The 27,141-nt window shown below is 37.5% G+C and overlaps 1 protein-coding gene across 1 annotated transcript; it reads left to right on the top strand.

Moving 5' to 3' along the window:
* The first annotated feature begins 23,329 nt into the window (after positions 1-23,329).
* On the top strand, positions 23,330-25,977 carry LOC107775011 (cytochrome P450 93A3-like). The gene is given in 3 exon segments (XM_016594673.2): positions 23,330-24,479; positions 25,242-25,364; positions 25,366-25,977. Coding segments are annotated over 3 exon segments (1,548 nt in total). The 5' UTR covers positions 23,330-23,570; the 3' UTR covers positions 25,882-25,977.
* Positions 25,978-27,141: the final 1,164 nt, after the last annotated feature.

Here is a 27,141-nt window from a genome sequence, read left to right on the forward strand (position 1 = left end):
TGACTAAAGGGAAAAAGTTCAGTTTAGGGTTTAAAACCCTAATGCTGACTGAAGGAAAGAGTTCAGTTTAGGGTTTAAAACACTAATGCTGACTAAATGGGAAAAGTTCAGTTTAGGGTTTAAAACCCTAATGCTGACTAAAGGGAAAAAGTTCAGTTTAGGGTTTAAAACCCTAATGCTGAACTGAAGGAAAGAGTTCAGTTTAGGGTTTAAAACCCTAATGCTGACTAAATGGGAAAAGTTCAGTTTAGGGTTTAAAACCCTAATGCTGACTAAAGGGAAAAAGTTCAGTTTAGGGTTTAAAACCCTAATGCTGACTGAAGGAAAGAGTTCAGTTTAGGGTTTAAAACCCTAATGTTGACTAAATGGAAAAAGTTCAGTTTAGGGTTTAAAACCCTAATGCTGACTAAAGGGAAAAAGTTCAGTTTAGGGTTTAAAACCCTAATGCTGACTGAAGGAAAGAGTTCAGTTTAGGGTTTAAAACCCTAATGCTGGCTAAATGGGAAAAGTTCAGTGTAGGGTTTAAAACCCTAACGCTAACTAAAGGGAAAGTTCAGTATAGGGTTTAAAAGCCTAATGCTGACTGAAGAAAAGAGTTCAGTTTAGGGTTTAAAACCCTAATGCTGACTAAATGGGAAAAGTTCATTTTAGGGTTTAAAACCCTAATGCTGACTAAAGGGAAAAAGTTCAGTTTAGGGTTTAAAACCCTAATGCTGACTGAAGGAAAGAGTTCAGTTTAGGGTGTAAAACCCTAATGCTGACTAAATGGGAAAAGTTCAGTTTAGGGTTTAAAACCCTAATGCTGACTAAAGGGAAAAAGTTCAGTTTAGGGTTTAAAACCCTAATGCTGACTGAAGGAAAGAGTTCAATTTAGGGTTTAAAACCCTAACGCTGACTAAATGGGAAAAGTTCAGTTTAGGGTTTAAAACCCTAATGCTAACTAAAGGGAAAAAGTTCAGTTTAGGGTTTAAAACCCTAATGCTGACTGAAGGAAAGAGTTCAGTTTAGGGTTTAAAACCCTAATGTTGACTAAATCGGAAAAGTTCAGTGTAGGGTTTAAAACCCTAACGCTGACTAAAGAAAAGAAAAGTTCAGTTTAGGGTTTAAAACCCTAATGCTGACTAAAGGGAAAAAGTTCAGTTTAGGGTTTAAAACCCTAATGCTGGCTGAAGGAAAGAGTTCAGTTTAGGGTTTAAAACTCTAATGCTGACTAAATGGGAAAAGTTCAGTTTAGGGTTTAAAACCTTAATGCTGACTAAAGGGAAAAAGTTCAGTTTAGGGTTTAAAACCCTAATGTTGACTGAAGGAAAGAGTTCAGTTTAGGGTTTAAAACCCTAATGCTGACTAAATGGGAAAAGTTCAGTGTAGGGTTTAAAACCCTAACGCTGACTAAAGGGAAAGTTTAGTTTAGGGTTTAAAACCCTAATGCTGACTGAAGGAAAGAGTTCAGTTTAGGGTTTAAAACCCTAATGCTGACTAAATGGGAAAAGTTCAGTTTAGGGTTTAAAACCCTAATGCTGACTGAAGGAAAGAGTTCAGTTTAGGGTTTAAAACCCTAATGCTGACTAAATAGGAAAAGTTCAGTTTAGGGTTTAAAACCCTAATGCTGACTAAAGGGAAAAAGTTCAGTTTAGGGTTTAAAACCCTAATGCTGACTGAAGGAAAGAGTTCAGTTTAGGGTTTAAAACCCTAATGTTGACTGAAGGAAAGAGTTCAGTTTAGGGTTTAAAACACTAATGCTGACTAAATGGGAAAAGTTCAGTTTAGGGTTTAAAACCCTAATGCTGACTAAAGGGAAAAAGTTCAGTTTAGGGTTTAAAACCCTAATGCTGACTGAAGGAAAGAGTTTAGTTTAGGGTTTAAAACCCTAATGCTGGCTGAAGGAAAGAGTTCAGTTTAGGGTTTAAAACCCTAATGCTGACTAAATGGGAAAAGTTCAGTTTAGGGTTTAAAACCTTAATGCTGACTAAAGGGAAAAAGTTCAGTTTAGGGTTTAAACCCCTAATGCTGACTGAAGGAAAGAGTTCAGTTTAGGGTTTAAAACCCTAATGCTGACTAAATGGGAAAAGTTCAGTGTAGGGTTTAAAACCCTAACGCTGACTAAAGGGAAAGTTTAGTTTAGGGTTTAAAACCCTAATGCTGACTGAAGGAAAGAGTTCAGTTTAGGGTTTAAAACCCTAATGCTGACTAAATGGGAAAATTCAGTTTAGGGTTTAAAACCCTAATGCTGACTGAAGGAAAGAGTTCAGTTTAGGGTTTAAAGCCCTAATGCTGACTAAATAGGAAAAGTTCAGTTTAGGGTTTAAAACCCTAATGCTGACTAAAGGGAAAAAGTTCAGTTTAGGGTTTAAAACCCTAATGCTGACTGAAGGAAAGTGTTTAGTTTAGGGTTTAAAACCCTAATGCTGACTGAAGGAAAGAGTTCAGTTTAGGGTTTAAAACACTAATGCTGACTAAATGGGAAAAGTTCAGTTTAGGGTTTAAAACCCTAATGCTGACTAAAGGGAAAAAGTTCAGTTTAGGGTTTAAAACCCTAATGCTGACTGAAGGAAAGAGTTCAGTTTAGGGTTTAAAACCCTAATGCTGACTAAATGGGAAAAGTTCAGTTTAGGGTTTAAAACCCTAATGCTGATTAAAGGGAAAAAGTTCAGTTTAGGGTTTAAAACCCTAATGCTGACTGAAGGAAAGAGTTCAGTTTAGGGTTTAAAACCCTAATGCTGACTGAAGGAAAGAGTTCAGTTTAGGGTTTAAAACCCTAATGCTAACTAAAGGAAAAGAGTTCAGTTTAGGGTTTAAAACCCTAACGCTAACTAAAGGGAAAGTTCAGTATAGGGGTTAAAAGCCTAATGCTGACTGAAGGAAAGAGTTCAGTTTTGGGTTTAAAACCCTAATGCTGACTAAATGGGAAAAGTTCATTTTAGGGTTTAAAACCCTAATGCTGGCTAAAGGGAAAAAGTTCAGTTTAGGGTTTAAAACCCTAATGCTGACTAAATGGGAAAAGTTCAGTTTAGGATTTAAAACCCTAATGCTAACTAAAGGGAAAAAGTTCAGTTTAGGGTTTAAAACCCTAATGCTGACTGAAGGAAAGAGTTCAGTTTAGGGTTTAAAACCCTAATGCTGACTAAATGGGAAAATTCAGTTTAGGGTTTAAAACCCTAATGCTGACTGAAGGAAAGAGTTCAGTTTAGGGTTTAAAACCCTAATGCTGACTAAATAGGAAAAGTTCAGTTTAGGGTTTAAAACCCTAATGCTGACTAAAGGGAAAAAGTTCAGTTTAGGGTTTAAAACCCTAATGCTGACTGAAGGAAAGAGTTCAGTTTAGGGTTTAAAACCCTAACGCTGACTGAAGGAAAGAGTTCAGTTTAGGGTTTAAAACCCTAATGCTGACTGAGTGGAAAAGTTCAGTTTAGGGTTTAAAACCCTAATGCTGACTAAAGGAAAAAGTTCAGTTTAGGGTTTAAAACCCTAATGCTGACTGAAGGAAAGAGTTCAGTTTAGGGTTTAAAACCCTAATGCTGACTAAATGGGAAAAGTTCAGTTTAGGGTTTAAAACCCTAATGCTGATTAAAGGGAAAAAGTTCAGTTTAGGGTTTAAAACCCTAATGCTGACTGAAGGAAAGAGTTCAGTTTAGGGTTTAAAACCCTAATGCTAGCTAAATGGGAAAAGTTCAGTGTAGGGTTTAAAACCCTAACGCTAACTAAAGGGAAAGTTCAGTATAGGGGTTAAAAGCCTAATGCTGACTGAAGGAAAGAGTTCAGTTTTGGGTTTAAAACCCTAATGCTGACTAAATGGGAAAAGTTCATTTTAGGGTTTAAAACCCTAATGCTGGCTAAAGGGAAAAAGTTCAGTTTAGGGTTTAAAACCCTAATGCTGACTAAATGGGAAAAGTTCAGTTTAGGGTTTAAAACCCTAATGCTGACTAAAGGGAAAAAGTTCAGTTTAGGGTTTAAAACCCTAATGCTGACTGAAGGAAAGAGTTCAGTTTAGGGTTTAAAACCCTAATGCTGACTAAATGGGAAAAGTTCAGTTTAGGGTTTAAAACCCTAATGCTGACTAAAGGGAAAAAGTTCAGTTTAGGGTTTAAAACCCTAATGCTGACTGAAGGAAAGAGTTCAGTTTAGGGTTTAAAACCCTAATGCTGACTAAATGGGAAAAGTTCAGTTTAGGGTTTAAAACCCTAACGCTGACTAAAGGGAAAAAGTTCAGTTTAGGGTTTAAAACCCTAATGCTGACTAAAGGAAAGAAAAGTTTAGTTTAGGGTTTAAAACCCTAATGCTGACTAAAGGGAAAAAGTTCAGTTTAGGGTTTAAAACCCTAATGCTAGTTGAAGGAAAGAGTTCAGTTTAGGGTTTAAAACCCTAATGCTGACTAAATGGGAAAAGTTCAGTTTAGGGTTTAAAACCTTAATGCTGACTTAAGGGAAAAAGTTCAGTTTAGGGTTTAAAACCCTAATGCTGACTGAAGGAAAGAGTTCAGTTTAGGGTTTAAAACCCTAATGCTGACTAAATGGGAAAAGTTCAGTGTAGGGTTTAAAACCCTAACGCTGACTAAAGGGAAAGTTTAGTTTAGGGTTTAAAACCCTAATGCTGACTGAAGGAAAGAGTTCAGTTTAGGGTTTAAAACCCTAATGCTGACTAAATGGGAAAAGTTCAGTTTAGGGTTTAAAACCCTAATGCTGACTGAAGGAAAGAGTTCAGTTTAGGGTTTAAAACCCTAATGCTGACTAAATAGGAAAAGTTCAGTTTAGGGTTTAAAACCCTAATGCTGACTAAAGGGAAAAAGTTCAGTTTAGGGTTTAAAACCCTAATGCTGACTGAAGGAAAGAGTTCAGTTTAGGGTTTAAAATCCTAATGCTGACTAAATGGGAAAAGTTCAGTTTAGGGTTTAAAACCCTAATGCTGACTAAAGGATAAAAGTTCTGTTTAGGGTTTAAAACCCTAATGCTGACTGAAGGAAAAAGTTCAGTTTAGGGTTTAAAACCCTAATGCTGACTAAATGGGAAAAGTTCAGTTTAGGGTTTAAAACCCTAATGCTGACTAAAGGGAAAAAGTTCAGTTTAGGGTTTAAAACCCTAATGCTGACTGAAGGAAAGAGTTCAGTTTAGGGTTTAAAACCCTAATGCTGACTAAATGGGAAAAGTTCAGTTTAGGGTTTAAAACCTTAATGCTGACTAAAGGGAAAGCTCAGTTTAGGGTTTAAAACCCTAATGCTGACTGAAGGAAAGAGTTCAGTTTAGGGTTTAAAACCCTAATGTTGACTAAATGGGAAAAGTTCAGTGTAGGGTTTAAAACTCTAACGCTGACTAAAGGGAAAGTTCAGTTTAGGGTTTAAAACCCTAATGCTGACTGAAGGAAAGAGTTCAGTTTAGGGTTTAAAACCCTAATGCTGACTAAATGGGAAAAGTTCAGTTTAGGGTTTAAAACCCTAATGCTGACTGAAGGAAAGAGTTCAGTTTAGGGTGTAAAACCCTAATGCTGACTAAATGGAAAAAGTTCAGTTTAGGGTTTAAAACCCTAATGCTAACTAAAGGGAAAAAGTTCAGTTTAGGGTTTAAAACCCTAATGCTGACTGAAGGAAAGAGTTCAGTTTAGGGTTTAAAACCCTAATGCTGACTAAATGGGAAAAGTTCAGTGTAGGGTTTAAAATCCTAACGCTGGTTGAAGGAAAGAGTTCAGTTTAGGGTTTAAAACCCTAATGCTGACTAAAGGAAAGAAAAGTTCAGTTTAGGGTTTAAAACCCTAATGCTGACTAAAGGGAAAAAGTTCAGTTTAGGGTTTAAAACCCTAATGCTGACTGAAGGAAAGAGTTCAATTTAGGGTTTAAAACCCTAATGCTGACTAAATGGGAAAAGTTCAGTGTAGGGTTTAAAACCCTAACGCTGACTAAAGGGAAAGTTTAGTTTAGGGTTTAAAACCCTAATGTTGACTGAAGGAAAGAGTTCAGTTTAGGGTTTAAAACCCTAATGCTGACTAAATGGGAAAAGTTCAGTTTAGGGTTTAAAACCCTAATGCTGACTGAAGGAAAGAGTTCAGTTTAGGGTTTAAAACCCTAATGCTGACTAAATAGGAAAAGTTCAGTTTAGGGTTTAAAACCCTAATGTTGACTAAAGGGAAAAAGTTCAGTTTAGGGTTTAAAACCCTAATGTTGACTGAAGGAAAGAGTTCAGTTTAGGGTTTAAAATCCTAATGCTGACTAAATGGGAAAAGTTCAGTTTAGGGTTTAAAACCCTAATGCTGACTAAATAGGAAAAGTTCAGTTTAGGGTTTAAAACCCTAATGCTGACTAAAGGGAAAAAGTTCAGTTTAGTGTTTAAAACCCTAATGCTGACTGAAGGAAAGAGTTCAGTTTAGGGTTTAAAATCCTAATGCTGACTAAATGGGAAAAGTTCAGTTTAGGGTTTAAAACCCTAATGCTGACTAAAGGATAAAAGTTCTGTTTAGGGTTTAAAACCCTAATGCTGACTGAAGGAAAGAGTTCAGTTTAGGGTTTAAAACCCTAATGCTGACTAAATGGGAAAAGTTCAGTTTAGGGTTTAAAACCCTAATGCTGACTAAAGGGAAAAAGTTCAGTTTAGGGTTTAAAACCCTAATGCTGACTGAAGGAAAGAGTTCAGTTTAGGGTTTAAAACCCTAATGCTGACTAAATGGGAAAAGTTCAGTTTAGGGTTTAAAACCTTAATGCTGACTAAAGGGAAAGCTCAGTTTAGGGTTTAAAACCCTAATGCTGACTGAAGGAAAGAGTTCAGTTTAGGGTTTAAAACCCTAATGTTGACTAAATGGGAAAAGTTCAGTGTAGGGTTTAAAACTCTAACGCTGACTAAAGGGAAAGTTCAGTTTAGGGTTTAAAACCCTAATGCTGACTGAAGGAAAGAGTTCAGTTTAGGGTTTAAAACCCTAATGCTGACTAAATGGGAAAAGTTCAGTTTAGGGTTTAAAACCCTAATGCTGACTGAAGGAAAGAGTTCAGTTTAGGGTGTAAAACCCTAATGCTGACTAAATGGGAAAAGTTCAGTTTAGGGTTTAAAACCCTAATGCTAACTAAAGGGAAAAAGTTCAGTTTAGGGTTTAAAACCCTAATGCTGACTGAAGGAAAGAGTTCAGTTTAGGGTTTAAAACCCTAATGCTGACTAAATGGGAAAAGTTCAGTGTAGGGTTTAAAATCCTAACGCTGGTTGAAGGAAAGAGTTCAGTTTAGGGTTTAAAACCCTAATGCTGACTAAAGGGAAAAAGTTCAGTTTAGGGTTTAAAACCCTAATGCTGACTGAAGGAAAGAGTTCAGTTTAGGGTTTAAAACCCTAATGCTGACTAAATGGGAAAAGTTCAGTGTAGGGTTTAAAACCCTAACGCTGACTAAAGGGAAAGTTTAGTTTAGGGTTTAAAACCCTAATGTTGACTGAAGGAAAGAGTTCAGTTTAGGGTTTAAAACCCTAATGCTGACTAAATGGGAAAAGTTCAGTTTAGGGTTTAAAACCCTAATGCTGACTGAAGGAAAGAGTTCAGTTTAGGGTTTAAAACCCTAATGCTGACTAAATAGGAAAAGTTCAGTTTAGGGTTTAAAACCCTAATGTTGACTAAAGGGAAAAAGTTCAGTTTAGGGTTTAAAACCCTAATGTTGACTGAAAGAAAGAGTTCAGTTTAGGGTTTAAAATCCTAATGCTGACTAAATGGGAAAAGTTCAGTTTAGGGTTTAAAACCCTAATGCTGACTAAAGGGAAAAAGTTCAGTTTAGGGTTTAAAACCCTAATGTTGACTGAAGGAAAGAGTTCAGTTTAGGGTTTAAAACCCTAATGCTAACTAAATGGGAAAAGTTCAGTGTAGGGTTTAAAACCCTAATGCTGACTAAAGGGAAAAAGATCAGTTTAGGGTTTAAGACCCTAATGCTGACTGAAGGAAAGAGTTCAGTTTAGGGTTTAAAACCCTAATGCTGACTAAATGGGAAAAGTTCAGTTTAGGGTTTAAAACCCTAATGCTGACTAAAGGGAAAGCTCAGTTTAGGGTTTAAAACCCTAATGTTGACTGAAGGAAAGAGTTCAGTTTAGGGTTTAAAACCCTAATGCTGGCTGAAGGAAAGAGTTCAGTTTAGGGTTTAAAACCCTAATGCTGACTGAAGGAAAGAGTTCAGTTTAGGGTTTAAAACCCTAATGCTGACTGAAGGAAAGAGTTCAGTTTAGGGTTTAAAACCCTAATGCTGACTGAAGGAAAGAGTTCAGTTTAGGGTTTAAAACCCTAATGCTGACTAAAGGAAAAAGTTCAGTTTAGGGTTTAAAACCCTAATGCTGACTAAAGGGAAAAAGTTCAGTTTAGGGTTTAAAACCCTAATGCTGACTGAAGGAAAGAGTTCAGTTTAGGGTTTAAAACCCTAATGCTGACTAAATGGGAAATGTTCAGTTTAGGGTTTAAAACTCTAATGCTGACTAAAGGGAAAAAGTTCAGTTTAGGGTTGGGAGGATTGCCAGGTTATGTTGGAAAGGGTCTACGTGTTATGCAGGGAAGATTCATCGGGTTAGGCCGGAAAAGGAAAAGAGTTATCGGGTTATGCCGGGGAAGTCATCGGGTTATTCCGGGAAAGGGAAAGAGGTCTTTGGGTTATGCAAGGGAGGTCCACGGGTTATGCCGGGAAAGGGAAAGAGTCCTCGGGTTATGCCGGGGAAATCATCGGGTTATGCCCGAAAAGGAAAAGAGTCATCGGGTTATGCCTAGGATTTGTATAGAAAAAGCTCCTTGGGTTATGCCAGGGAGATCCATGGTTTATATCGGGATAGTTGAGGAATGAGGTCCTATGCTACCATGATTTTCTTTTCTTTTGGGATTTTTATTTTAATTTTTTTTTTTTTGGTTTTCCTTTTATATTTCCTTTTATTTATCAAAATACTTGAAAGAATTCTGGGGAAACTTCAAAAATGCATGAAAGAATTCCGGGGAAACTTACTTTTGGTCGTTTTCCCGCTGCAAAGCTGTTTCAACGCTGGCGCGCTTCATTTCTTTCGGGCTATACCTGCCTCTTGCATGGTTGCTTTGGATTGCTCCTGTTTTCGGTTGTTCTCCCATCGCACAGCTGGTTCAATGTTCGCGCATTTCACGTCTTTCGGGCTGTACCTGCCTCTTGCATGGTTGCTTTGGATTGCACCTGTCTAAACAAAGACAAATTATCAGTTTGAAAACGGTGGTTGATTCGGTGGCCTTGATCGTTCCAATTGCTTGGTCTTGGGCTAATTCCTGTTTGAGAACTTCGCCATTGATTGGATTCACACGCGACTTGTTTTAGACTAATCAGACTCGCATTTCCGGATTTGTGTAAGGCTTTGGTTCTTCCATCTCATTTTGCTCGGGGAATCTTTACGAGGCCAACTCAGTGGGATTTTTTTTTTTTTAATATTGGGGAGACTATGTGGGGGATTGTACAAGGGGAGGCTCTGTGGGGATTTGTACAGAATGGACTTGCTGGGGATTTGTTGGGGCAAGCTTGCTGGGGAATTTTTAACAAAGCGAACTTGCTGGAGATTTGTTGGGGCAAGCTCGCTGGGGAATTTTTACAAGGGGAGGCTTTGTGGGGATTGTTATTTTTTTTTTCGTGTGTCCGGGATTTTTGATCCTCAAACCTAAACTGCAGTGGCTAATCGCGTGGGACTTAACCTCTCCAACTTTATCCTTACCTTTGTAGGACTTTCTTTGGGGAATCGCGTTGATTTTTTTAAACTTCTTGGAGGCGATTAACCATGTGAAACTCAAACCTTTCAACTTCAATTGCCTTTATAGGCTGCCATGGCCAGTCGAGGTCGTCTTGATGCCCCCTGCTGAGGCTGGGTGCCCTTTGCACATTAGCGTGTATCCAACGAAAGCCCTGTAAATCAGTCTTGCCATCCTTTCTTTGTCTTGGTTTTGGAACAGTGTTAGACCAAAAGGGATTCAAAGAGAAACAAATAATTGAATGGAGAATGAGTTTAAAACTAGAAGTGTCCCTTTCGGGGAAAGGAGAGAAGGACTTATCCGGAGTACATGCGGACTTCAATGAACATGACATGCCTTTTGGACTGGATGCCTGATCTGTGTAAACCGTCCGACTCTCAAAAATTCATCACAACTTTGTCTTGAATACCGAGGAACCTTGCCAGTACTCTGTTGATGCCGATGGCTATGAGGATCTTATTTTCGATCATGGGCGCTCTTTGTGGGTTTTCATGAGCTGGCATTTTGCATTTTATTTCTTGCCATCTCCTTATAGTGCTCGTGTGGGTTTGCATTAACAAGACTTCTCATTTTTATTTTTTCTGCTTAGCGTCGCCTTACGGTGCCCGTGTGGGTTTTCACCAGCAAGACTCTCTCATTTTATTTCCTCTGCTTACCGTCGCCTTACGGTGCCCGTGTGGGTTTTCACCAATAAGGCTCTCTCATTTTATTCCTCTCATTTTGTTGTATCAGACCTAAATAAATCCATCCTCCCATTTTGAACCGCTTTGCCGATTGATCAGAAGGACTTGAACAAGGTTTGGGGTGAAAAGAATTTGGATTGAACTACAACTTTGGAACCTTTTGGGCGGGATCATTGCTGAATCGTTATAACTTCTTGCCCCAGTTTCACTTTTGGGGGACTTCTTGGATTTTTGTTTTGGTGTGACTGAACCCCAAGGAGAGGTTGCCTACGTATCCTTTCGGAATCAAGTCAAACGTAGTTCAGGCAACTTTTGTTTTTGGATTTTTTTCTTTTTTTTTTTTCTGATTTGCTTTTTTTTTTTGTATATATATTTTCTTATTTTTCCAATTCTTTCTTCTTCTTTTTTTTTCATTTTTCTTTTCATTTAAATTTTTTTTTCATTTTATTTTCAATAATATTTTCAGGTTCCAAAGAGGGTAATCAAAGAAGAGTAACCAGCTCAAATGGGTTTTGCAAAGGGTTGATAGTGTTTGGGTAGCGAGAATGAAAGCCTTCATCATCTCAACCGGAAAAGATTTTATTATATAAAGGATCCAACATAGTACCTTTTGACTGCATTTGCATTGACAGTTATTTCAAGGACATTTCCTTCGATGTGTCACAAGTACAACGCACTCTTTTTGGCAGTACTCTTGTTGTAATATATGGACCTTTCCAATTTCGGGAATCAATTTTCCTTCAGTTGTTCCAACTCTTTGTCTTGTTTCCTTAAGCTATTTCATCATTGCGACCCAATTCTTGATTCATTATTTCGAGGTCTGACAGAGTTTTAAGATCCGGGCATGAAGTCCGCAAGCATGTCATATTATTGAAATCTGCGTTTAACAAAACTAAAAGAGAATGAGAAGATTGACAAGATTTTAAGAAAAGAGACATTCCGAGAAAATGAAATATCAATTTCATTTGATTTTTTTTTTTTTGATTTCTTTTTTTTTCTTTTTTTTTTGTTTTTTTTTTTAAAAAAAAATTTGAAGATAGAAGGGTTTACATTGGAAAGTAAGACAATAAAGTAAAACATCTGGATCATACCCTGAGACAATCCAGATGCAGAAAGGATAGCAAGACTGGCTACCAAGACTCCCGTCTGATGGGGAACTTTCAAGCTTGACAATCGTTTTTTTTTGGTTTTTCTTCTGTCTCGGCAATGGCTGCAATAGCCTTCAGTGCCGGATCAAATTCCTCAGCTTCACAGATCATTCCATCTATTGGCCCATTTGTGAGAGTAGGCAGGGGAATGTTCATCATATTAGGAACCTTTTCGTCCTGGGGAACGATTCTTTCAGCTTCAATCAAGTCCTCAACTGCCATTTTGAGGGTCCAATGACCAACAGTCCTTTGTACCGTGCCCCACTACTCCAGAGTGGCATTCACATCTAGTATCAGCTCGATGCAGGGAGGGGGGACTCGGTGTTTGGCCGATTTGGGGCCACTGGCTGCAGCAGACTTCGCCTGACTAGCTTTCGGAACAAGCCTGAGTATGATTCACCAATAGAGGTGAACTGATTCCTTTTGAAAGACTCTCTTGGGTGAGGATTGTACTGATGAACATTTGATTGGGGGACTATATGGAGCTTGGTAAGGATGGGCGTTTCTGGGAGGTGGAGCTTAGTTTTGTGTATAATGTTGTGGCCGCGTGCAAGGCTGCTCATCACTGCATACCAACAAAACCAATCACCTGAACAGAACCTGGCTAATTTACTCTCACACACAACCTTGTTAGTTTTGAAGCATTTAACATATAGGAAATCGCACGATGGGATGCAATGCACCTAAACAGTTAAACGCTTTTACCATGTGTTTGAACGGGTTGCATGTTTCATCCCGATCCTAAACTAGCCCTCTTCACTATGTACCTCTTTTCTTTTATTCTTGCCTCTCTTTAGTCACTCTTGATCTTGTTTTTGCCACTCTTTTATTTTTTTTGCACTCTTTTTTTTCTTTTTCTTTTTTTCTATTTTCTTTTTCACTCGATTTTCTTTTTCCTTTTCTTTCAGTTTGTTTTTTTTTCTCAATTTATTTTATAGCTATGATCGAATCCGATGGAGATTGCCTACGTATCATGACCCCGCATGAATCAGATCTTGCGTAGTTCGGGCCGAATGAAAGGTAAAAGCAATGAAACATTTTTTTTCTTCATAATAAAAAATTGGGTTTCAACACTCACAAAATGCAACCGAACGGTTATTTTCTGCAAACGTGGCCCCTTCCAAATTTCACATGAATTTTGAGGCCGGGGAGGATCATTTTACAAACTTGTCCGTTCTTTTACGAAAATAACCTTTCGACAACTGAAAGATACTCTAAGGCTACTTCGGCAAGAACGGTTTAAGACGCGACCGAAGCTGGCTCGGCTTATTATGACAAAATTCAAACGGTATTCACCCGAGCGCTGACTCTTTGTTTTTTTTTTTGGTTTGTTGTTTTTTTTTCAAATTACAATAAAAACCTGGTGTTGCAAACACGGCCCTTCAGCGCCTCGGGGCGAAGGTTTTTAAGGCTGTGTGGGTCAACTGGATAAAAAATACTAAACAAGACCCAAAGGTGGCTGTTTATGCAAAGTCAGCCTTCCGGCGTCCCTTTCGGGAACATTCGGCTATTTATGACAAAACAGCATCACCTGACTTATTTATGACTCTTTTTATCGTTTTTTTTTCAAATTAGAAAACTCAATATTGCCAACACGACCTTTCAACGCCTCGGTGACGAAGATTTTAAGGTTGTGTGGGTCAACTGGAGCAAACCTTAAAAAATGACCCAAAGGTGGCTGTTTATGCAAAGTCAGCCTTCCGGCGTCCCTTTCGGGAACATTCGGCTATTTATGACAAAACTGCATCACCTGACTTATTTATGACTCTTTTTATCGTTTTTCAAATTAGAAAACTCAATATTGCCAACACGGCCTTTCAACGCCTCGGTGACGAAGATTTTAAGGTTGTGTGGGTCAACTGGACCAAATCTTAAAAAATGACCCAAAGGTGGCTGTTTATGCAAAGTCAGCCTTCCGGCGTCCCTTTCGGGAACATTCGGCTATTTATGACAAAACAACATCACCCGACTTATTTATGACAGATTTAAAATTTGACATATATTTTTTGCTATTTTAGCAAAAGGGAAGGTTGGACACCACCCAACTTATTTATGGCAAAATTTAAAATTTGATACGTTTTTATTTATTAATTGATTTTTGGCTATTTTAGCAAAAGGTAGGGTTGGACCCGATGAGGGTTGCCTACGTATCTCACATCCGGTGAGAATCAAACCCGCGTAGTTCGGGCATCGAAAATGGAGTAACTAAACTAACCCCCTTTTTTTGGAATTTTTTGAAAGAAAAGCTTTAAAAGAAGAAAGAATTTTTTTTTATTTTGATTTTTGTTTTATTTTTTAAAGAAAGACTTCTAAAAAAAATTTATTTGCTTTTGACTTGAATTCTGGAAATTTATTAAAAAAGAATTTATTTTTTTTTAAACAAAAAAGAAAATATGTTTGGTTGATTTTTTTTTCATTTGTTTCACCTTTTCTACGGAAGAAAGAATATATATTTTTTGATTTATGATGTTGCCTCTTAAATTTTTGAAAGAGGGACTTTTAAGAAAATGATGTGGAATTTCTGAGTTTTATTTATTTACAAAAGCACTTCTAAAGAAAAGCCCTAATATTTTGGAATTCAAATTTTCAAATATATTTTTTTTTATGGACATTTACAAAAGAGAGACTAAAAGCAAAGAGTATTTTTGGATTTTTGTTGCTGATTTTTAATTCTTATTTCATTTTTTTCGTATAAAGACTTCGGAAAGAAGGAAACTTTTTTTTTATTTGAGTTTTTTTTTTAAAGAAAAAAACTTCTATATTATTTTTTATTTCTTTTTTTTTTGTATTTTCTAAAGAAAGATTTATAAAGAAAGAACTAAAGGAAAATGTATTTTTTTGGATTTTTGAAAATTGGGGCCGAAACCGATGAGGTTTGCCTACGTATCTCACATCCGGTGAGAATCAGACCCGCGTAGTTCGGTCGGATCAGAAATAGGGAAACAAACAAAATCTTTTAAGAAAAAGAGGAATAACTATTTTCTGGAATTTTATATATTTTTTTTTATTTGTTTTCTGAAAAGAAACTAAGGAAATATTTATAAATTTTAAACTTCTTTTTCACTCTTTTTTTTTGAAAATCTTTTAAAAAGATACTACAAATGAAACAATAAATTTTGAATTTTGAATTTTTCCCCCTTTTTTACTTTTAAATAAATACCCCTTTTTTTGATTTTGAAAGTGATTAAAAGGAAAAAAAAATTTATATGTTTTTTTTTAATAAATCAAACTAGAAGACAATTTTTGTTTTCATTTTTTCTTTTCTTTTTTTTTTAAAGAAAATTCCGGCGAGGTTTTGATACTACTTGGACATTGGTTTTATTTTCCAAAAAATAAGTAATTATCTCCCTACGCTGCTATTTTTTTTTTAAGTTTTCCTTTTTTTTTAGGAACCGGTCAACATGCAGATCCGAAGCAAATAAATGCGCAAAACAAACGGGATGCAGCAGGATGGTTTTTTCATTTCAGGTTGCCTGTCCTAGACGGACCCAACCCCTGTGTTGAGTCCCCTATGTCAAATGCAACATGATGCAAATAAGCGTTCCTACTAGGGATCCGGCATGAAGTTTCGTTATACTAGGTTTATAACCTGGGTATATGTTCTAGATTGTGTACCCGAGCGGACAACTCGAGTCGGGGAGGGGGCTACGTACCGGGGACCCGCGAGATCGTCCGGCTTTGTAACTTGTCCGGCCTCTTTCTTATTTCAGGTATTGACACTAACAGAATAGGGAGTCTCGACCAACGAGCTTCTCCCCGGAGGTAAGAAGAGAAGGGTTTCGGCACAATTTATATACAGTTCAGATAATATCAAAGCAGTAAAAGGCAACATTTAGCACGTTATGCCAAAACATGTAATAAAAATCAGATAATAAAGCCAAATATAACAATTATTCTAAGCTCGAATTCTTGAACCCTGAACCAGCGGTTTTGGGTTTAATTTCCAGTAGCGGTTTTGTTATACTGGGTTTATAACCTGGGTATACGTTCTAGACTGTGTACCCGAGCGGACAACTCGAGCCGAGGAGGGGGCTACGTACCGGGGACCCGCGAGATCGTCCGGCTTTGTAACTTGTCCGACCTCTTTCTTATTTCAGGTATTGACACTAACAGAATAGGGAGTCTCGTCCAGCGAGCTTCTCCCCGGAGGTAAGAAGAGAAAGGTTTCGGCACAGTTTATATGTACAGTCCAAATAATATCAAAACGGTAAAAGCAACATTTAGCACATTAGGCTCAAACATGTAAAAATCAGATAAAACCAAATATAACGATTTATCTAAGCTCGAATTCTAACCCTGAACCAGTGGTTCTAGGTCTAATCCACAGCAGAGTTGCCAGAGCTGTCACACCTCCTTTTTGCGCGCCCGCCCCGAAGGATAAAAGCGCGAGGGAGTTTTTCCAATTTAAGTGACAATATTCGAAATGGGATTATTTATTTAATTCAGAGTCGCCACTTGGGAAAGGTTTGGCTTTTGGTGTCCCAAGTCACCGGTTTATCTTGAATCCCATATCGAGGAAATTTTCGACTTTCCAAATGAAGTCTGCGAACCAGAAATTCTAAGTAAGGAATTCTATTGACCCGAGGGAAGGTGTTAGGCACCCACGGATCCCGTGGTTCTAGAACGGTCGCTTAAATTGTTATAATGGCTAAATATTTGATTTTAATACATGTTATAACTTGTGTGCTTTTATTAAGTTTAAACCGCTTTTATTATTATTTTTTAATAGAATTGCAACGTCGTGAAAATGCATCTCGAACCACGTCGCAATCAATGCACCCGTAGTTGTTAATACATTCTGACTCCATTGAGATTTGGATTTGGGTCACATAAATGCGCACCCGAATTTAAGAATGTAATTTAATTAAAATCGCGCCTAATGAGTCTAACGCGTTATTATCTTTGAGGAAGGCTGCGAAATTCGTTGAACAGCCCATCCCAAATTCTGAGTATTTTTAGTATATACATTTATGAGGGCCCCGCAGTTTGTGCATTTTATTGGGCGAGGCTCGACTCATTTTATTTTTAAAAGGGCAAGCCTAAAAGCAACTATGATTTTTATTTTTTGTTTTTCTCTATCAAAAAAAATAATCCTAATTTATTCACTAAGATTATCTAGAGCCATTATAATCGGGTTACATGAGATGCACCCCCGAAATTTAGAAATTAAGCATCACAACTACGTCACGGGAACCGTACCCGTAATCACAATGATTTATTAATTGTACCTAATCAACGAAACTTGATTAATAACATCTACCAATTCAAACAAATCTAGCTTTCATTTAGTGACTTGAGAAAATAATTCTAATCAAACACACATAAATCAAAACAGAAACAAAAGAAACAATAGTAAAACATTTAGACAGATCTAAATCAAAACTGAAACATTCATCTAATGCAAACAAGAAATTAGAGGAAATGAACCTTTGATATGAATATTCTATCAATGGACTGAGAAGACAACCTTCTTCATGAAATGGATACAGCGCAACAATCGTTACTCCAAAACGAAATAAAGCCAAGCAAAACCATACGGACTAGAAGGAGACTCAAACGGAAACTTGGACTAGCGACTTTGACCGGCGACGAAAATCCAAACGCATCTGTTCCAATTTCTTTTAGCCGATTTCAGCAGATCTTTTGGCTCATTTTTGGTGGTGTTAGGGGTGGATTTTATGGCTGTTTGCAACAGGTTTTTGCTGCTATTTTAGAGGTCGTTTTGACTAAAGAAACGGAGCTATTTTCAAGCTTGTTTTGATGTGTTTTGAACTGATTTTGATGGCTGTAATACTGGAGCTTCAAGGCTGGTTTTGATGGTGAAAAGTTCGTTGTTTTCTGGTTTGAGAAGAAAGAAAGAAGGAGATACGTTAGGGAGGGGGTGTTCTGCCCGTGTATATCCGCGGTATATTGAATGTATATCGAAGGTATACCCTGTCCGCGTTTTTGGGAGGGGGGTGTTCTTTTGACAGAAAAATGGGTAGTGGTTGGGTGGTTTGAAGAAGATGAAGAGAGGAGAGGGGGCTGGTGTCCAAGGTCTTCCGCCCGTGTGTGTTTTTGTTTGGGTTGTAATGGAGAATATTGAAAATCATGTGTGGGTTGTGTGTTGTGTGCATGTGCTAGCATATGTGAGTTGTGTGTTGTGTTCATGTGCTAGCATGTGTGAGTTGTGTGTTGTGTTCATGTGCTAGCATGTGTGAGTTATGTGTTGTGTTCATGTGCTAGCATGTGTGAGTTATGTGTTGTCATGTGCGTCTCGGCTGAAAATATTTTGGGCTAGGTCCGAAAATTAGGCCTAAAATGAGTCGTTTGAACCCAAATATTATTCTTTCCTCGCAACCGAGAATAAAAACACGACCTTATTTAATTAATCCTACGTAAGCAGAATAATTATTAAAACAAACTGACAATTAAAACAAAAATATATATATATTTTTTGTATTTTTAAATTTATATAAAAATAAAAATTAAGTACTATTTTTGTATTTTTCAAAATTTATGAGAAATAAATAAACTAAAATTTATATATCTTTTTTTGTAATTTTCATTTTTGTGACGAAAATAAAGTAAAAAGAGTCAAAATAAGCTGAAATAGCTACATTAAGGCTAAATTAAATATTTACGTGCTAAAAATGTGAAAGATTTGGGGAGGGACAAAAATCACATGTCAACACATGGAATAGTAGTCTTAAGAAGAATAGCTCAACAAGAAAGAGATAATGTATAGCAATGATTCCGCAAAAGTACAAATCGAAATAAGAGAGATAACACGAATCAATAATTCCAAATAATGGTAAGTCAACAATGATAAGGGATAATAAAACTTCATTCTAGGTTTGGCAATTACGGAAGAGATACAACAAATTCAATTAAGGATAGACAGTTTCAGAAAAGATAATATTAACTTCCATTAAGGATAAGCAATTAGGGAAGGATAGCACGGCAATAGAAGAGGAAACAACTTCAGTTAAGGCACATAAGAGTTTAATCGGCAATAAGGGTAAAACATGAAGCATTTAATTCCAAATAATACACACAAAGGTGATGTTAGTAAATGGGGTATTTAGCATGACAAAACAACTTCATATCGAATGAACATGAGAACCTAAGATCCCTTAACGGTCAAATTCCCACAATTAAGCACGAGCACGTACTCGTCACCTCAGGTACACGACTTTCATATGACACAATTAGCACCAAAGACTCAAATCCTAAAGGGTAGTTCCCCCACACAAAATTAGGCAAGATACTTACCTCAAAGAAGCTAGACCGTTACTCTAAAATGAGTTTCTCTAATGAAACAACCTCCGGACGGCTCAAATCTAGCCAAAATAACATCAAATCATAAATAAAACTTATAAGAAATAATTTCGGATAATAAAGCTTCAATATTTAACAAGAACTAAAAGTCAACTGAGAAGTCAAACCCCGGGTCCGCACCTCGAAACCCGATAAAATTCACAAAACACGAACACCCATTCCAATACGAGTTCAACCATACCAAAGTTATCAATTTTCATCATCAATCGTCCTTCAAATCATCAATTTATATTTTGAAAAATTTCTTCAAAAAAAACCCATTTTTCCTTAACTTAAAACACTAATTATAAGATAAAAATAACGATAGAATCATAGAATATAATAAATTCCAACTGAAGAATACTTACCCTAATGATTTTCTTGAAAAACTCACAAAAAAGCACTCAAATCCAAGGTCTAGAATTCAAGATATGATAAAAATGGCAAAATCTTCGATTTGGAAAATATATTCTGCTGCCCAGGTATTTGCACGTCGCGATCGAGGAAAAATTAATGTGACCGCGAAGAAGAAAATAATTACTGCCCCAAAAATATACTACGTGATCGTGGATGAACTCTTGCGATCACGAATAAAGGAACAACTGATGCCCCTAAGAAATTTACTACGCGATAGTGAACTAGAACATGCGCTCGCGAAAGAGAAAATATACCAACTACTGATCTGTGCTTCGCAAATGCGAACGCGGTGAAGGAGGATACACATGTACGTCTCGCGGGAAGAATTATGCGAACGCGAAGAGGAAAAGGTCCAGCCACCCAAAACGGCCTACGCGAATGCGGAATGAACTTCCCGATCGCGTATAAAGGAACACCAGATATCAAAACAACCATCCAACACATGAGAAAATGGCCCGTAGCCCATCAGAAACATGCCCGAGGCCTCCGGGACCCCATCAAAACATACCAACAAGTTCCAAAAGATACCACGGACCCGCTCGAGATCTCAAATCACATCAAACAATGTCAAAACTAGGAATCACACCATGAATCGAACTTATGAGCTTTCAAATCCTCCAACTTTCAAAACTCATGCCGAAACATACAAAATCAACCCGGAATAACGCCAAATTTTGCATGCAAGTCCCAAAGGACATAAAGGATCTAATCCAGTTCTTGAAATTGCAATCTGAGCCCGATATCAATAAGGTCAACTCCCAGTCAAACCTCTCAACCTTCCAAAACTTCAACTTTCAATTTGCGCCGAAATTCTTCAAATTACCCTACGGACCTCCAAATCCAACTCCAGAATCACGCCTAAGTCCAAAATCACCATATGAAGCTATTAGAATCATCAAAATGCCATTTCGGGGTCGTCTACATAAAAGTCAAAACTCCGGTAAACTCTTACCGCTTAAACTTCTAAAACAAGAATCCTTCTTGCAAATTGACCCTGAATCATCCGAAACCGAATTTGACCATACACAAAAGTCATAACACATAATACGAAGCTGCTCGAGACCTTATGTTGCCGAATGGGGTGCTAATTCTCAAAACGATCGGCTGGGTAGTTACACTTGTCCACCGATCGGAAACCTCTGCTGCATCCTTCTGCCCGTTCACATGGAAAAAACTGGCTCCTTGAAGATCGTCGATCTGTGTCAAAATTGTCTTTTTGAATTCTCTTTATTCTTCTCTCGGTCCTGATCCTTAATTGACACTGGAAAACCGAGCTGATCATCCTCAATCATTATCTTCGACTCGTATCGATTGTGAAGATCCACCTAAGTTGTCGCTTGGAACTCGATCAAGCTTTCTTTCAACTTTTGGGAAGCATAAAAAATTCTCGGATTCAAACCCTTGGTGAATGCTTCACCCCGCCCATTCGTCCGGAAAGGTCGGAAGCAACATCCTTTCCTTCTGGTACTGGGTTACAAATTGCCACAGCAACTCAGACTCTCCTTGTGCAATCCTGAATATATCGGCCTTTCGGGACTACACCTTTCTGTCCCCATCATGGGCCTTAATAAAAGAATCTGTGAGCATCTTGAAAGAGTCTGTGGAATACTCAGGTAAAAGCGAATACCACGTCATGGCCCCTTCGTGAGAATCTCTCCGAATCTCTTTAGCAAAACTGATTCAATCTCATGGGAGCTAATTCATTCCCCATTACCGTCATTGTATAGGTGGTGATATGCTCATGAGGATCTAAAGTCGCATCATATTTCGGCACGTCTGGCATTTTAAACTGCATTGGGATCAATTCTGGTATTGTGCTTGGTTTGTACGTCAATTAAGTGTACTTCTTTGAGTCCGGTCCTTTCAGAACTGATGGTGCGCCCGGGATTTGGTCCATGCGGGAGTTCACTTCCCTCATAAACCATAAGAGTTGAACATTTTTGAAGGGATCGCTCTCGTTGTTGTGACCAAAATCATTTTTCTCGGCCCCATTGAAGCTGACCTCACCCCTCGGGGTGTTGTTGTCGACCCTTTCCATTGTTTGATTTGAGGGAGCACTGAGAGGAACTAAACCTCGTCCATTCGCATTATTGGAAGCACCTGATAACACTTGCTTCAGTTCTATCATAACCTTATTCTGCCGTGTGAGATGACCTAAAATGGCCTCCTGTTGCTCCTGCAATATCCTTAATGCTTTGATGATGTGCTCTTCTTCAGCATCATTAGGAGTCGGCTCTCGAACATGTCCTGGGTACCGCCTGTCGTGGACAAGAGTGGTCTCGTTCCCCTCACTGCGGGTATCACTGATTGAATCCTCGTGCCGAGGCTGATTTCCTTGGGCCTCAAGGTTGTGTGTGTTGTTAACACCACTATCTTTTTGCTAAGAACAAATAATAAAATACGTTAGTAAAAGAGGCAAGGACCAACTTAATTATACAATTGTCTAAGCCCCACGGTGGGTGCCAACATGTTTACCCGTAAAATGGTACAATTGAGTTTATACGTGATTTATAGACAAGTGAATTAATTTGATCATAAGATAATAGATTAATTAGACAAAAAATGTAATACTTAGCTTGAAATGGAGATAAAATAGCAGAAATAGTAATCCGAGGAACAGGGCTTCCGGGGACAATAATAGTGATATCAGTAAACAAAGAGATAAAATTATATTAAGTTTTGAATAGAATGTAGCGTGTGTTTGCCAGAAAGTTCTCTTTTTCCTACAATGGTAATAGAGCTCACTATTTATAGCTGCACCTAGGGAACAAGGTCCTAGGATCAAGCCCATCTTTAATGTCAGTTATGAGGTCTATTAAAGAATGTGTAACGGGAGGCAGTGAATGTCGTATTCCTTATAACGGGTCGTGTACCTAATCTTGTAGAATATTCTTCATTAAATGCTACCGGGTGACCAGCATTTATTTCATCTTTATGAGTATCATTAACTGATGATCATTGCTTTCGGATTACGACTATCTTATATCTTCGGCTCTACGTGATGCTTACTCATGCGATCATTTAGTATAAATATATTTTACCCTATATAGGGTTCTAACTTAATAATTTATGTATATTCAATGAACTTCTTGAGACAAATATAAAGTTTGTACCAAAACTACTAGGTTTGGCCGAACCCATAGCCGAAGGGCTGGCTCTGCCTCTGTTGTATGGTATAGGTGTGTATCCGTGAGAGCATTCCAATTAATTGAAGGAGTTGGATAGGAGAACAAATTGATTATCTTAAGTTAATCATCAAGTGAAGTCAACATTCCGATTTTGCTTTAATTGAATCAAGTCCAATCTAACTTGTGTTCCGGCTTTTAATTAAGTTTAATTTAGTTCCGTTATTTAATTTTTCTATCGATATTAAATTAGGTGCATACTCTGCCAACCTTGTGAATTCCATCTCACATTAAATCACCGATATGGTGCCCTGTTTAAGTTGTTTGAATTGATGTCGGAGCGCCGCAAATAGTAATCAAGCAAAATCAATTTTCTTATTAGAATATAGTCAAAATACAATCCCTGAGGACGATAACTTTATGTATATAATTTGACTTATATGGGGTAATTTTATAAAGTTACTTAGCACTCGTTTTCCATAAGTATTTAGATGCTATAGCAATTTTATTTGAACCAAGTTGGAAAAAACACATAAGAATACTCTTCTCCATTTGTCTTCATGATAAAATGATTAATTCATTAATTGAGAGTGCTCCCAACCCGAAATTTTTAACAAGAACACTATCAAAGAGCAAGGCTCCTCACTTTAGTTATTATCTGATCAGTAATTTTAGCTTTTTCTTTTAAGTTAATGTTGCTGTCTTTCCTTTTATTTTCTCAATTCCTCAATTTTCCTATAATCACGCTGTGAGGTAGTCTATGTCCTAATTCTTTGTTAGTTTTTTTTCTTTTATTATTTTTTACTGAGTTGACCTTGTCCTACGGGGATGTGAGCAACTTGCCTATTGGAAAATATTAAAATAACACTAGAAAACAATTTTATATATTTGTTTAACGTGTCAATACCGTGCTGTAGACTGTAGCATACTTTTTGGTAATTAACAATCTCATAAATACCAGTGATTGTCCATAGCCTAGTTGACAGCTTCTATAGAGTAGTTACTGTCGTGTGATCAGGAGGTTACAGGTTCGAGCCGTGGAAACAGCCTCTCAGAGCTTAGTGTCCTCAAATTTTAGAAGCTAGAAATATGAAGTTATGCAAGAAGTTAAAGACCCTAGAAAATAAGCAATTCATCATCTCTTGATCATATAAATAGCTGCAGAAGCAATAGCAAAGTCAATCTTGTGACTCTTCTTTAAGCTTCAAAGTATGGCTGATATCCAAGGCTACTTGTTGATCTTCTATATTTGGCTAGCTTCTTGCATATTTCTCTGGTTTCTGTTCAGAAACAGAACGAATTCTCGCCTTCCTCCAAGCCCGTTTGCTTTACCTATCATCGGTCACCTGCACCTTCTTGCTCCAATTCCTCACCAGGCACTACACAAACTTTCAAACAGGTATGGACCATTGATCCATATAATGCTTGGCTCTGTGCCTTATGTTGTTGTTTCATCACCTGAAATGGCCAAAAATTTCTTAAAAACTCATGAAACATCTTTTCTAAATCGACCACAAACAGCTATTGTAGACTACTTGACTTATGGCTCACAAGACTTTTTATTTGCACCTTATGGACCTTATTGGAAGTTCATGAAAAAAATAATCATGTCTGAACTCCTTGGTGGTCGTACGTTAGACCTACTTCTTCCTGTTAGACGTGATGAAATAAGATGTTTCGTCGAGTTATTGTTACAAAAGGCCAAATCAGGGGAGACAATAGATGTAGAAGCTGAGCTTCTGAGGGTCACAAATAATGTAATCTCAAGAATGCTAATGAGGGAAAGGTGTTCGGAAAATGAAAATGAAGCTGGGAGTGTAAAGAAACTGATTCAAGAGATAGCTGAACTCTCTGGGAAATTTAATCTGTCGGATTATATTTGGTTCTGCAAGAACATGGATTTGCAAGGTTTTGGAAAGAGGATCAAGGATCTTCGCGCAATGTTTGATCAGATGATCGAGAGGATCATTAACGAACACCAAGAGGCAAGAAGGACGAGAGATCAAAGCAACGATGGAAGTGAATTCGTGAAAGATCTTCTTGATATTCTTCTCGATATAGCGGATGATGAACACGCAGAGATGAAAATGACAAGAGAGCACATCAAAGCTTTCATCCTGGTAAGTTTCTAGTCTGTTATAGTGGATAAAGTTCAATGACCATATGCGAAGTTAACTATAAATGCTTTTTTTGGCCTTAATGCATCAGAGGAAAAAGAAAAAAAAAGTAGCTACTGCCAATGTTCGTATGAAACGACTAAAGATAGCATAACAAGAAATATTTGAAGATCATTTATAATTTGTTCATGAACAACAATTAACAATTATCAAATGCATCTAAACTTTGAAGGGCGAGCTTAGCGTAACTGGTAAAGTTGTTGTCATGTTACTAGGAGGTCACGAGTTTAAACAGTGTAAACAGCCTCTTGCAGAAATGTAGGATAAGTGTGCGTACAATACACCCTTGTGATCCGGCCCTTCCCCGAACCCCGCGCATAGCAGGAGCTTAATGCACTAGACTGCGGTCTAAACTTTTAAGCTCTTGGGATGAATAGCTATTTTGCCAGCCTGAGCAATGAGATAAATGTCAAATATCATGAAAATATCACAGTAATCAAATAGTTCATTTAGGAACAGCATATGCTTTTCGTTGCTACTTTGTCACCAATTATCATTGAATTGTTAATTAATAAGTTGGTATCTTTCTAAAGCTTTTTCATTGTGATAAAAGTTGAATATCAGTAACTTGTAGACTATTTAGAAGACTTAAAAGAATTCTGATGATGATAAAATCATTTGCTGTATTGTTACATCCATATATCTTACTTAACTTTCTCGTTCAACATGACTAAAAATTGTGGATTAGATTTCATTTTTTAACAGGACATATTTGCTGCTGGCACTGATACCTCAGCAGTCACAACAGAGTGGGCACTTGCAGAGCTGATTAACCATCCAAACATTATGCAGAAAGCAGTAGAAGAAATTGATACTATTATTGGAAAGAACCAGACTTATCGAAGAATCAGACATCACAAGCCTCCCCTATCTTCAAGCCATAGTTAAAGAAACTCTGAGACTACATCCTACTAGTCCTATAATTGGTAGAGAATCAAGTGAAGACTGTTCCATTGGTGGCTACCATATACCGGCAAAAACTGGACTATTTGTCAATGTTTGGGCTATTAATAGGGATCCAAACTATTGGGAAAATCCACTTGAATTTAAACCAGAAAGATTTCTCAGTGAAGAGGGGAACACAAGAGGTCAATTGGATGTTAGGGGACAGCACTACCAGTTTCTTCCGTTTGGGAGCGGGCGAAGAGGCTGTCCTGGAACTTCATTAGCATTACAGGTACTTCAAACAAGCCTTGCTGTCATGATTCAGTGTTTTGAATGGAAGGTCAGTGGTGGAGTAAATGGTAAAGTGGACATGGAAGAGGGAACTGGCTTCACTCTTCCTAGAGCTCATCCTTTGAATTGTATTCCAGTGGTTAGGCTTAATCCATTTCCATCAATGTAATAACAAGGAAATACCCACTTTAGATTGTAGTTGGAAATGTACAATCTCCACCCAATCTTTAGTTCATGTAATTGACATCTTGCAACTGTACTCTAACTATGATAATTTGGCAAGAGGAAGCAAAAGATTTACTGAAAGATGATGAACTGACTATTACACAAGATAATAACAGAGTCCCTATGAGAGAACTCCTATAGGGAAAATACAGACCCTATAGGAAGACATAGTGTAACTGTGGCATCAAAGTTTTCACAAAAAATTGTAGGTGGTGTGAAGATAATTCTTTGAGAAGCTTTTTGACTAAAGTGGTCTCAGGAACATTTCTAGTAACAGCTCGGTAATCTAAAGAACAACGGTCAATGATGCATTATTTTTGGGGAAAAGGGTCAAAATATCTTTCTATTATGCGAAAAAAATCATATATGCCATCCGTTATATGTACGGTCGATTTCTGCCCCTAATGTTAAAAATTTGGTGCAAAAATACTCCTTCGTTAGAACTCTCCATCATGGCTAATATTATCCTACATGGTCTGACATTTTGCTGAAGTGGGCGCCAAGTCACATGTCACCTCACCACTGTCCCAATACTGAATTGAGTCTGCAACAATTAAGAGAAGAAAAGAAGATAGAAACAACATTCAAGATCCAATTTTTGTTGCCCTCTTCTATAACGAAAGAAATGACAATGGCTCTGAAAGTTTATACTTAAGGAATTCGATAACGCACGTCCTTCACCACCAACACGAACTATTCAGCCATCAGAATCTAACCAATTAGGGGGGGAGGGGGAGGAAGGAAAAAGAGAATTAAGAAAACAGATTAAACTGATGTGTTTTATGAGCCTTCGAAGAAATAAATGTACACATCAAACTGTCACGATCCGGATTTCCCACCCTCAGGAGTGGTGATGACGCCTACTAGTGAAAGCTAGGCAAGCCAACCATTTGTATTATTTACCTTTTTCCCATTTTAATCCTCTAACAATTAAGAACCAACATTATGGAAACAACGGAATTTAATAAGCAGAAGAACAGAATATAACCATTTAAATATTACCAATACAAATCCTTAAGCATAAACTACCCAGAACTGGTGTCATAATTTCACAGACGGTCTAGGAATACTACAAATAAGGGTCCGAAAAATAAATACAACGATGTCTTTGAAAGACATAAATGAAACAGGACGAAAGGATAGAAGGAGATGTCAGGGCCTGCGGATGCCTGCAGGACTACCTCGGATCTCCGAATGGACTGAA

This window comes from Nicotiana tabacum, chromosome 6, assembly GCF_000715075.1.
Source record: "Nicotiana tabacum cultivar K326 chromosome 6, ASM71507v2, whole genome shotgun sequence".
NCBI classification, from domain to species: Eukaryota; Viridiplantae; Streptophyta; class Magnoliopsida; order Solanales; family Solanaceae; genus Nicotiana; species Nicotiana tabacum.